The sequence below is a fragment of the Geotrypetes seraphini genome, chromosome 3 (genome assembly GCF_902459505.1).
Source record: "Geotrypetes seraphini chromosome 3, aGeoSer1.1, whole genome shotgun sequence".
NCBI classification, from domain to species: domain Eukaryota; kingdom Metazoa; phylum Chordata; class Amphibia; order Gymnophiona; family Dermophiidae; genus Geotrypetes; species Geotrypetes seraphini.
This window is the reverse complement of record NC_047086.1, coordinates 325,083,881-325,096,966: the sequence shown is the minus strand read 5'-3', so window position 1 is coordinate 325,096,966 and position 13,086 is coordinate 325,083,881. Positions and strand designations below refer to the sequence as shown.

Genomic DNA, 13,086 nt, shown 5'->3' with positions numbered 1-13,086 from the left:
ACCCCCTTGCTTATTTATGTAGTACATGACTACTTGATTGTCTGTACAGATGAGAACCACTTGATCTAGAAGGTGATCTTGGAATGCACATAGAGCATTGCTTATTGGCCAGAGTTCTAGGAGATTGATGTGAAGAGTCATCTATTGAGAATTCCAAGTTCCCTGAGTATAGAGGCCGTCGAGGTGGGCTCCCCTACCAAGCATGGAAGCATCTGTTGTTAACATCTTTTGATGCAGTGGGGTGTGAAAGAGAAGGCCCCTGGAGAGATTGGCTGGAGATAACCACCACTGAAGGGATTGATGAAGTGGTGGGGTAACTCATAGACATTGAGACTGTTGATCGTTTGCTTGAGACCATTGGGTTGAGAGTGTCCACTGAGGTTCCCTAAGATGTAGATGTGCAAATGGAGTTACATGTACTGTAGATGCCATGTTACCCAAGAGATGCATCATTTGTCGCACAGTGATATGCTGGAGAGATAGAACTCTCTGAGAAATGTGGATCAGCATATTGAGTCTCTGTTGTGGCAAAAAGGCAAGAGCTTGAGTCGTATCTAAAAGTGCTCCAATGAACTCTAGAGTTTAGGTTGTAGATGAGATAATGAGGAGTCGTATTGTGGAATACATGGCATGGTGAGCTTGCTGGGGAATGAGGACTTTGATTAACTAGTCATTCAGATAAGGGAATACCTGGAAACCTGACAAGTATAGGGTTGCAGCAACCACTATTAAGCATTTCATGAAGACCCTGGGTGCTGATGCCAGACCAAAGGGAAGGACCTTGTACTAGAAGTGGCATTCACCCACTTGAAAGTGCAGATATTTCCTGTGGGCTGGGAGGATGGAAATATGTGTATATGCTTCTTTGAGATCTAGAGCGCAAAGCCAATTGTTCTTCTCCAGGAGGGGTAGAAGAGATCCCAAGAGGCCATTTTGAATTTCTCCTTCACTAAGTATTTGTTGAGAGTGTGGAGGTCTAGAATTGGATGAAGACCTCCATTTTTTCAGTATCAGAAAATATTTGGACTAGAACCATTGACCCCAAACTTGCAGAGGTACTTTCTTAATGGCACTGAGAGGGAGGATGGCTAAGAGTTCTTGATGAAGGAGGATGATCTTTTGGGAGCTGAAGGAAGACTCATTTGGAGGATGGTTTGGAGATAAATTTTGGAGGAGGAGTACATAACCTCATCTCAGAATCTGTAGGAGATATGTACCAACTATGACATCAAGGAGAGCAACAAGAAGTACTTCTAGATCTTTTCCAGCGATGACCAAATGTTGAAGAAGTACTTCAGTGTCTGGATGCTGTTCTCCATGATCTCGATTGATGTCGATGGGGAGCACAAGATCTGGTCCTTGAGGCTCGTACAGGTTGGTGCTCGGGTTGGGCCAGTACCGGTTGTGTCATTGCAAGGGCTTAAGCTGTTTGTGTCCACCGCATGTTAGCCAATTCACCTTTTAGATTCTCCTTTATTTGCTCTTGCAGAGAGGTCACTGGTACTGTAGTGGTCGGTAAAGCAGGTGCCACAGGGTGTCTAGGTATTGGTGACCTCGATGACGCCTTTAAAGAGTTAGAACCTATAAAGAAGGAGAGTATACCTTGGTGTACTAATGCTTAGAGTGCGTCAATGGTGTTGACACTGTGACAAACGGACGTCTTTCCCAAGGTTTGCCACAGGGAAATTAAGGAAAGTATGTAAACCCCAGTGCAGAAGGGCTGACCAGGTCAGTTCCCAGGACAATAAATTAGCTGACTACCTGGTGAGTGACAATGAAATGGAAATAGAACAGGAAGGCTTAGACTTACCTGAAGCAGTTCCAGAGCCAGGCAGGAAGAAGCTGCCTTGCTATCGTCCATTGCCTGTAAGGCAGAAAGCTCGAGGCAGTTTCCCCTCAGAGAAACGGCATGGGCTGAGGAAGGAATTCCCTTCCCCCATCCAAAGCCAAGGGGGAGTGGTTCTTCCCCTCAGCTTAAAGCCAGGCTCGTTAGAGAGCAGAAGGAGGAAGGAGGAAGAGCAGAACGAGGCTTGGCAGTAGAGCAGAGGCAGGACGGGGCTGAGCAGTTCCTCAGCACTGACTGGGAAATGACGGAGGAACAGGCTGGTAATTTGGCCACTGAATTCCTTTCCCCAGAGCCCATGGTATGGGAAGAAAGTGGGGCTATACAGGAAAGCTGTTCAGAGGAAATGGAGAGCTGAATATCCTGGGAAAGGTCTGTGAACAGAGGTTTTGTCTTGGCTGTATTTCTCTGCTTGCTCTGTGAACTAATGACTGTGGGAGTTACTAGGGAAATAATCCTGTATTGCAATTTTACATGCTGTTTTGCTGGAGTTTGGAAAGGCTACAGTAATCTCCTCTTCAGGTTATGTTCACAGCTGAACCAAAAGCCAGGGTGTAATGATGGCTAGTTTAAAGCCCAGAATTTCCTGACTTCCACACTCCGTGAAAAGGCCCAGCTGTAAAGATAGTGCCTTAGCAACTAACTAATTCAATTAGTCTGCCTGCCTCATAGGGATAAGGAAATTAACCCTCTTAGGGAAAAGCCTGCTCGGGACTAGGGAGAAAGTCCAGCCCAGCTGGAGAGTGTAAGAGCACTGGAAGACAGCACAGAATATTTCTCAATCCTGAACAAGAATGCCTCTCCTGTAAAGCTACAATGGAGAGTTATTTGTGCTAACTGTTTCACCTCCTAACCTCCTGGAATATTAATGACTGTATGTGGTTTATTAACCCAGTCCAGAGCTGATTACTGGGTGACTACGAGTGAGATGAACTTTTTCTGTTGTTTTTGTATGATGTTCATGCTACCAGGAAAACCTGGAGTGGCACAGTAATTCCACGGCCGGTGGCCGAATAAAAGCTTATGTTTTCACCAAGGCCATTCTGACAACGTGTGATTTTTCAAAACCCTTGGAGAATAAGCTTAGTTGGGCATTTGCCAGGGACTACCAACTTGAAAGGTGACCCTAATTCTAAAGGGACCACGCCAGTAACAAGCTTCATGTCACTACCCGACGGCTCAAGGTGTTCTCAGAGAGCGTGGGTGTGACAACACTCACGAGGATGTTGATGCATGCCTGGATGGAGAAATATGCTTGTGCTTCTTAGCCTTTTTCACTGATTATCTTGATGACAAGGATGCCGATGCCGAGCGAGGTGTCGAAGTCGGTACCATCGTCAATGCCAGAGGTGTCATGTGCCCGATGTCAATGTTCCCAAAGTCAGTGTAAAAAATTTGTTGAATTGAAGCGGCCTAGACTTTAATGATTTTTCTGAAGTTTAGAGCAATGTTTACATGAAAGAGAATGGCGAGCAGGACCAAGACACTGAAGACACCAGTCTTCCCGAGGGAAGTGGTGGAGAGGAAAACAGTGATGGAATTCAAAAAAGCATGGGCTAAACAAAGAGGATCTCTAATTAGAAAATGAAAAAAGTAAATTAAAGAACTAAGTCCAGTACTGGACAGATGTACACTGTCTTTGTCCCATATGTGATGATTTGGTGTAGGATTGGGCTGGGGAGGGCATCAATAGGAGTGCCACTAACTTGGAACATGAGGATGTTACTGTCCAGACTTTATGGTAGATATCCTGCAAACAGAGATGGTTGGATAGACTGGAGTGAGCTTGGACGCCAACTTCAGCATCTGGAATCTAGAACAATACCAGGTGGACTTTACAGTCTTTGGCCAAGAAATATAAAAGAAGAGACAAGTTAATTTAATCATGTATTTAATGGTATAACTCAGGGGTGTCAAACTCAAATCACATAAGGGGCCGAAATCTAAAACACAGGCTAAGTCGTGGACTGGATTTTTTATTAAGATACTTACCCCCTCCTTTGCTGACGTACTGCGTGGGCCCCAGTGCCGGTGGTGACTCCGATGCTCACAGGACTTCTGTAAGCGTTGGATCAATTGCCGCCGCCAAAACCCATGCTGCGCACCAGGAAAGGAGGGGGTTAGTCTTAGTAGAAGTATAGGGATACAACCTCTCCAACCCCACGCCGGCTAAAAAATAAATAAAAATGACTTTTCCTCTCTCTTAGGACCTAGTTCACGCTTGCTGTCTAACCCCAGGTCTGGCAGGATACACATTTCAAATTTGAAATATTGTAATCACAAAATAGAAAATAAAATTATTTTTTCTACCTTTTGTTGTCTAGTCATTTTGCTTTTAGTCCCAGTGTCTCTTTCTGATTTTGTCTATCTTCTAATTCCCTTTCCAGTGAATGCTGTCCTTTTTTTTTTTCTCCTCTTCTCTCTTGCTCCAGTCCCTTTCAACTTTTCTCCTTTTTTTCTTTTCTGCCTCTGTGCACTCAAATCTTGCCCTCTTTCTCATCCTTCTCCTTTTTAAATTTTGAGCTACCTATCAATTTTCCATCTTCTCTTATTCTGTAGCTCTCCCTTTTCCCATCTCACTCCTTTCCCAGCCTCCTATTTCCTTCTATCTCTCCTCTCTCCTCTTGGTCCAACATTTTACTCCCTCTCTTTTCTGTTGTTCTTCCATCCCCCCTTGATGCTGAACAATGAGATAAAAGGAAAAAAAAAAAAAAAAGAGATGCTGCATCTCGCTCTCCCTTCCCTTCCACCCCCAGGCCTAACATTTCTCCCTCCCTTCCATTTCCAGATCAAACTTCTCTCCCTTTCTTTTCCCAACTGACCACCATCCCATCTCTCTCCCTATCTGCCTGCCTCCCTCCCTCTCCCAGGTCCACCATTTCTCCCTTTCTCTTCCCAACCATTCTCCCTTCAAGTATCTTTTTCCTTCTTCCTCCACACTACCCCAGGTCCAACCTCTCTCCTTTCATCTCGCTCTCCTCACAGCCCAGCTTGCCTTTCCCTCCAGCGCCGGTCCCTCTCTCCTTACAGCCCAGCATGCCTTTCCCTCCAGCGCCGGTCCATCTCTCCTCACAGCCCGGCGTTTCTTTCCCTCCGGCACTGGTCCGATGTCACCACCAAGCCGAAGAATCTGCCGGCCTCAGTGATTCAGGAGTGTTGTACGTGGCTCCTCCTGCTTTTCGTCTGCCACGGTCTGTCTCCAGTGACGCACAACTTCCTGTTTCCGCCCAGGTGGACTGAGGCGGACGGAAGGCAGGAAGGGGGAGCCATGAACAACACTGCCGAATCGCTGACGAAGCCAGCAGACATTCCAGCATGATGGCGACATTAGACCGGCACTGGGCTCTGAGAAGGGGAAGTTCGGGAGCATTGCCGCGGGCCACATAAGAAGCCAGGCAGGCCAGACTTGCCCCGCGGGCCTTGTATTTGACACATGTGGTATTTGGCACATGTGGTATAATGGGAAGACTGGATGGACTGTTCAGGTTTTTATCTGCTGTCATTTACTATGTTATGTTACCAATTATGTGCATCAATGATTGATATGGTCCTGCTGCACCAAGTGTACCACTTAAAACCACTGGATGGCTTTGAATGAAGGGAAACTCTGTCAAAGCAAAATCGAAGGACTAAATGGTCCAGGGAGGTCAAATAGATTGGTTACCACCCGACCTAAAAACAGGCTTTCTTGGGACTGAAGGCAAAAAATGAAAATTGGAAAAAAATAGAATTCTTTGAAAAGGAAAGAAAAAAATGAGAAACAAAACAAAATACTGAAGAAAATAAACATGGGAATGCACAAAAAACTTGTTTGATGTGCTTTAGACTAACTCCAAAAAAATACAGCTTCTCAGCTCTGTGGAAAATGAGAACTGATGGTCCTGCGAGCCGACATCAAGCAGGAAGGCACCGGCACATGCTCAGTACAGGCAATCTTGAGAGATAAAATTTTTTTAAAGTGACAGTACACTTTTCCATTGTCCGTACCAGGCTCTGTGGATGACATCACTCACATGTGAGAATATGCTGCCTGCTTGTCCTAGGATAAAAGTTTTCACTTGGTGTATTTTCTATAACTATAAATATAAAATACAGTAATTTAAAAAATAAATATAACCTATTGAAGTCTATTGGTTAATTTTTCCTTACCTCGTCTTGCATGTATGGTGGATAGATAGGATAATAAAGACAGGATTTGTACGCTAACCGAAGGATCTCTTTTAAAAAATGCTTGCCGTAGTGTTGGAAAATAGGGTTAATTGCAAAATGATGAAGATGACCATGTTCCTCACGCTGGTGATGACTGAAGTAGATGAAATCTTCAATATTATAATGAGAGCGAATATACTCAATATCCTAAAAAGGAAAAAAAAATGACATTTGGGCTCTTACAATTATGAGAAAAAGGCATTTCCCAATCAACATTTTAAGCCTTTTGAATATTTAAAACCATACTGGTCAATATTCATCCAGAAGTGGTCAGAAATTTTTTAAACACTGACTGCTGCAGGTTGAATTAGGCCATGATTATCAGTGCTGATACCTATGTGGGTACTGGCTTTGAATATCTAGGGCTCTCTGGGCATTTGTTGTCTTGCCAGCTTTCATGCAGGACCTGGCTGAATATCAGTAAAGCCTGCATAAGGGGATAAAGTCCCACCACCTGCCCCTACCATATTCCAATTCCCCACCCTCACCTCTACAACATAACAAGCCATGCCCCCGATTCTGATCTCCCATCTGGACGTCCTCAATATAACAAGCCACACCACTAATCCAAACACCCAACCCAGAGACCTAAACATAATAAGTTATGCCCTCTTGTTCCAAAACCTCACTTGGACCCTCCCCAAAATAACAAATCCCAACATTCTGTTCTCCTACCCAGACTCCCCCTACCCATCCTAATAAGCTTCCTCCCCCCTCTACTTCCCAGTGAGGCCCTGGGCATACTTCATCATCCCTGGTGGTCCAATGGGTTCATCAGGGCAGAAGCAAATTTCACTCACTGCTGCCCCTCGCTTCTCTGGCTGTAAAATGGCACCCTCCCCCTAACTATAGTCTTGTGGTACTACCCATATATGGTGATTCAGTGTAGGATGGGCTGGACTAACTTGGAACATGAGAACATTACTGGCCAGACTTTACAGTAGATATCCTGCAAACAATGGGATGGTTGAATAGACTGGAGTGAGCTTACATGGCAACTTCAGCAGTTGAAACCTAGGACAATACCAGCTGGACTTTAGTCTATGGCCCAGAAATATCAAAGAAGAGACAAGTTAATTTAAACATGGGTTGTTTTTTTTGTAAATTATATTTATTGAAAATTTTTCAAAACAGACAAGATAAAGCACATCAATTAATCATATTTTTTTTCATATTCTTTATTCATTTTTAAAACTTACAATAAGTGCAACAGCATATAACATCAATTTATATCTAAATATATCATTTAATATCCTATTAAAATTTAATTCAGATTCCATAACCCTTCCTCCCCCATATACAATGACTTTCATCAAATATAAGAAGACATATAATAACCCTCCCCTCTCCACATTATTTGTACTTATAAGAAAACCAAAATACCCCCCATCCTTCTCCCCCCACCTTGGATGTGCATATTTAATGGGAAAAAATGATATTAATTCATTATAATATTTTGTTAATGGTTCCCAAATATCCTGAAATTTCCTAAAATTCCCCTGCTGCATAGCAATTACTCTTTCCATTTTAAATATATGACCTAGGGAGTTCCACCAAAAGGTATACAGTGGTGCCTCACACAACGAACTTAATTCGTTCCAGGAGCAAAGTTCGTTATGTGAAACGCGTTAAACGCAGTGACTAACGACTGCCTGCAGTGCCTGCGCGGAAGGATGCAATACATCGGCAGCGATCGTGGAAGCTCGGGCGACTTCGTTGTGTGAAACGAAGTTCGTTGTATGAATCAAGACATGAAGTTCGTTGTGTGCAGCGTTCGCTGTGCGAGGCGTTCGTTATGCGAGGCACCACTGTAATTCAATCTATCCCAATTTTTCCAATTTTTCATGATCTGTTGTATGGCAACCCCTGTCATGATGAGTACGGTAATAGCTTGTTATTGTTCAAAGATAATTGGCTCTTGGCCCTCATTGATGTGCCAAATAACACTAATCATTTATTTTTAATGAGAGTAACTAATGGGCAAACTGGATGGACCATTCAGGTCTTTATCTGCCGTCATTTACTATGTCAGCCCCTAACAGCAATACCATGAGACTACCTCTAAAAGAAAATGCAACAAATGGCACAGGCAGTTGATGACTCAGATTTTGGAGAGGCTAAAAAATGGGGCTGGTCTGGGTCAGTGCTAGGATGCAGTAGGATAAGACATGGTGGGATATGTTAACATGCTTGAGGAAGCGGGGCAAAACCTATATTAGCAGTAAATTGTCAGGGGGGGCACTTCAGGAATATAGCAGGGAAGAATTCCTTCATTATGTCACTCTGGTACAGTTCCACCTTTCCCCCACCCCCCTCCTCCACCACTCATGGTAATTCTATATGCACACTAAATACACTCCAAGGAATTAGGTGCCAAAAATTCAATACAAAGCACCAAATAATACAACTTATTAAACAGATGGAACAATACTTGCAGTATTGTAAAAATATAGGCAAGTACTTTAACACTTGGTTTCGAGTCAACCCTAGTCTGCCCCCCACCCCAGCACTGTAACAGCTATGCACTTTACAATGGCGGCAGCTGTAAGAATTTTGGCAGTCAGATGTTAGGTAAAGGCTATAAAAATGCTGCTGAATTGTTAATATCAGAATGCAAAAGTTGATTAATTCCTGAGGAAGCTTTAATCAGTGAAACGGCAAGAGCTCCCGTTGGGATAAAGCTAAGTACTTTTACCTCTTTTATGCTGGTTTTAAAGTCTACAGCATTTGGTCAGTTAAACAGCCTTATTTGAGGTACCAATGAACTTGTCATGATATTCATACCCCAATAGACACCTGTAATTTTGGGGTGTTGGGTGTTTGAAGTTCACGGATGCACTCGTATAGTGATATCAGTGAATCTGGTTTTGCAATTTCCTTGCTTCAATACGTATAATTATTCCTAATGGTTAGAGTGACAGGCTTAAAACCATAGAGAAGTTTTGATTACAGTATTTTATATTAATTATAGCCTATGTGTCTGGGAGCAAGGAAGTCAATAAGGAGTGACTTATAATAATCGAGTTTGGAAAGTACCAGGTACACACATTTTCTTAAGCAGATGGTATCTTCCTTCTTTGTGTAGCCAAAAACTACTTTGGCGAGACACTACAGTACTTAGCAAAACTGATTGAAGATTTAAGTACCTGGCCACAGAAGAACTTCCTTAAACTGAAGACAAAGGTGCTTTGGTTCAGTGATTACAACTCACTTCTATACAAGAATCTGGTGTTGGACGCAGGAGAGAAACTTAAAATCGAAAAAACTTCTAAAGTTCTTGGCATTATCCTGGACTCCCACCTAAACCTTGGAGACCAAATTAAATTTTTTTCCAGACAGACAATTGAGAGCGATAAGATCTGTCTTAAGCCAGACAAGCTTCAAAACAGTTGCACATGCTCCCATATTTGGATTATTGTAACTTCTTGTACTATGGTATGACGTATCACAAAGAAAGAACACAAGAGGTTACAACTACTCCAGAATACAGCAGCCAGATTAATTTACCGCCTAAGTAAATTTGAGAGGGCTAGCCCATTGCTGTTAGAGTTACATTGGTTGCTAGAGAAAAAAATAATCCAATTCAAGATTGCTTGTATGATCTAGAAGGCCTTATATGGAGAAAACTCTAATGGTCTAAAAAGGACATTAAGATCAGGCGCTCCTTCCACAATCTGAGAACAGCACAATGCTTTAAACTGACCTTTCCTTCACCTAAGCAAGTTCATTGGAAAAAATTATTCAAATGTACCTTTGAATTTCAAAGTCCCAAAGTCTGGAACAACCTACCATTACTACTATTTATCACTTCTAAAGCACTGAAGGACATGTTAACTCTCTTCCTACTACCACTTCAGGAAGCTGTTAAAGACATATCTCTTCTCTTCACAATGCTCCTGATCTATACTCATTTATAAACTAAACACCATAATATGACTTCAATGAATGTCTGAAAACCTTTTATAAACCACAATGAATCCTTGCCAAAACTTGCAGAAACTGTGTGGTATGGTATTGTGAAGAAGGATACATAAAGAAGATGGTTCTAGAAGGGGTTGAATGCAACATATTTGTCTAAGGATATGAAGGAGTACACTATTTTTGAGATGTGAGAATGGAAGGATATGGAATTATCTATAGCAATTCTAAGCATCTTTATAGATGAGTGATAAGGAAAAACTGTTTCTTTAATAGTACAGATAGGCATGAGTACCAGAAGGTTATGAATGGAAATGGACTTACTGGCGTTGAGCTTTAATTTGTTTTTAGTTAAAGAATCCGATACTGCATCTAAATCTCTCATGGAGGTCAAAGCACAGCTGAGGAAGTTGAGAATTAAGGGGAAGCAGTTGGATGTCATAAGTGTATATAAAAAAGGTAAAGCTAAGAAGAGACTGAAGAAGAATTAAAGATACTAGGAAGGTTATAGATGAAGGAATAAAGGTACATACTAGAAAGATACAAGAATAGAGGACCAAGAATAGATTCCTGTGGAAACCCTGACAACATGGGTCTTACTTCCCAAGTGTCAATGATTCAGTTCTAATGTAGAACGTTCACTACAGCAACATGTATCTGAATAAATACCTCTTCAATGATCTTTCTCATGCCTTCTGCTCCTTAAAGCTGAAACATATCAATGTGCAGCATGGTTATAAGTTGAAAAACTTATTTATTTAAAAAAATTATATCCCCCCCTATATCTAAGCAGGTTACAGAATACATACATAAGTATAACATAAAAACAAACAAAAGGTTGACCCCTTGATGCTTCACAGAAATGAAAATCTGACAAAAACAAAGACGTTGTGGAGAAGATGATGTTCAAGATGCAGGCTTTATTAAAAATACAGTCCAATAATCCACATAAAGAAATACCTAGGACCCAAATCGTTGGGGGGACTATGGACCCAACACGGTCTGTGTTTCTACAAATCTGTCTTCCTCAGGGGTCCCTGAAAGTCCTGATACAAAAACTCATGGATCAAAGGCTAAAAACAATCCTGGGAGAAATCCTCACAAGTGGGAGAAAAAAAAATAGATTTCTCAACTGCGCACTTGCTCTTTGGGTAGTTGGCACCCACTCTACTCTGACTCCTGTTCCTTAACTACGGTCCATTCCAATCAAATTAGTTTCCATTTTTAAAAACTTAGTGGTCCACATCGATAGTGCGCTCCTTTTCTCTAATCAAATATCAGCATTCACAAAATCATTATTCTATTCATTATATTTGATTCGCTCTCGCCGTCCATATCAGCATTCACAAAATCATTATTCTATTCATTATATTTGATTCGCTCTCGCCGTCCATATCTTGATCATTCCTTTTGCACCATTTTACTATATGCACTAGTTACTTCAAAATTAGATTATTGTAATGTGGTTTACATAGGCTTCCAGCAATTGTTCTGAAGAAATTTCAGACTACAAAGAACACTGCTATTACGATACTCACACATAAAGCATTTTGATCATATAACCCCTTATTTAAATGAAAACCTTTGGCTCCCTATTAAATACAGAAAGAATTTAAATTGATGATACTTGCATTTAAAACATTACATTCAGGTCTTCCTGCATATTTGGCATCCTTTTTGGGTCTTTATGTACCATGTACCTTCATGTTGTTTGAGGTCATCTTTGCATCAAATAACTATTCCTTCTGTGCATCTAACCAGACTTGTTGCAACATGTCATTCGGCCTTTTTTGCTGTAGTCCTTCATTTCTGGAATTCTTTACCATTTAATCTTCTTTCTGAACTCTTCTGAACTCTCCTATATGCTGTTCCATGTGTTACTTAAAGCTTATCTCTTTGCCCAGGCTTTAAGCTATGTCTATTGTGTGGTGTATCAGAATAAGAATTTTCTGAAATAGAATGTATGTACTGTAAGTATGTCTGTTATTCTTGGCATTTTTTTAAACATTGTAGCTCCTTTTCTTTTTTCTTTGATTTTATTGTAGACTGCCTTGATGTTTTTTTGAGGGGATGGTATATAAGAATCTTAATAAACAAACATATTTATGGGCTCACAGTAATATAAATATTTCCCTATTGCCCAAACTCAGAGTGCATGTGTACTGGATTCTGGGGGGGGAAAAAAAACCTATAACCTATGGCTTCTGTCCAAGAACTGTCATTTGCAAAGGCTTGGCCAGATTGGAGTTGGGATATATAATAGGGTAAAACTTAGAAAGTTATGAATAAAGACTAATGGTACCACAGTACAGTACAGATTGGCTCCTTTTGAGCTGCAAACCCAGAGGAAAGTAGGAAATCACTAGACCAAGAAAATTAAAAGAATTTTCCTTTTAGTTTATCATTACTTGTTCTTTCTCACTGTTCTTGAGTGAGAGACTATTTGTCTGGAAAATAAGAACAATCTAAACTCAGTGAACTCAGTGTCATTGACAGCACTGCAAATAATTAATTTGCAGAGTTCAGTAAAGGAAAATTACTTACATCACCCAAACTATATAGCATCTGACATGCCCTTTTAAGGCCAAACCTGTCAGGCAGTAACAAAGAAATATGTAATTTGATAGTTAATTAGAAATAATAGATTTTCTTATAATCTAATATAATAAAATGATAGGCCGCGCATGCGCACTAAAAAAAAAAACGTGTTCCCTGGTCCCGTTGCGAAAATACGAGTGCGCATGCGCTCCTACAACGTCACCACAGCCTGCTCTCCGTCTCCACCTCGCGCCGCTGCAGGCCCCACACTCGCAACTCACACATCCGCTGCAGCCTAGCAACTCCGACCACAACCTTCCACCCTCAACCGCCTATGCCGGCTCAGGCTGGCGCGTTGAGGAGTCGGAATGTAGACCCGGAAGAGCGAAGGAAGCCTCACACTGAGCAACTGTATTTACACTGTGCAACGAGCCTCTGCCACGGCCCCGGGTTCCTCTCAGCCCACTCTTCTCGCGGTCTGGCAGGCTACCTTAGTCCTCTGCCGCCGCCGCCACCCCCTTCCCTTCCCTTCCCGCGGTCGACAAAACTCTTGCCTCCAGCAGCCGCCGCAGTACTGT

The 13,086-nt window shown here is 41.8% G+C and overlaps 1 protein-coding gene across 3 annotated transcripts in view; it reads right to left on the bottom strand.

Moving 5' to 3' along the window:
- Positions 1-13,086, bottom strand: part of CFAP61 (cilia and flagella associated protein 61) — a 481,993-nt gene that overhangs the window by 299,380 nt on the left and 169,527 nt on the right. For all 3 annotated transcript variants that reach the window (XM_033939263.1, XM_033939265.1, XM_033939264.1), the window contains one exon: positions 5,993-6,199. In XM_033939263.1, the coding sequence (XP_033795154.1) occupies positions 5,993-6,199 (207 nt within the window). The remainder of the gene's footprint in view (positions 1-5,992; positions 6,200-13,086) is intronic.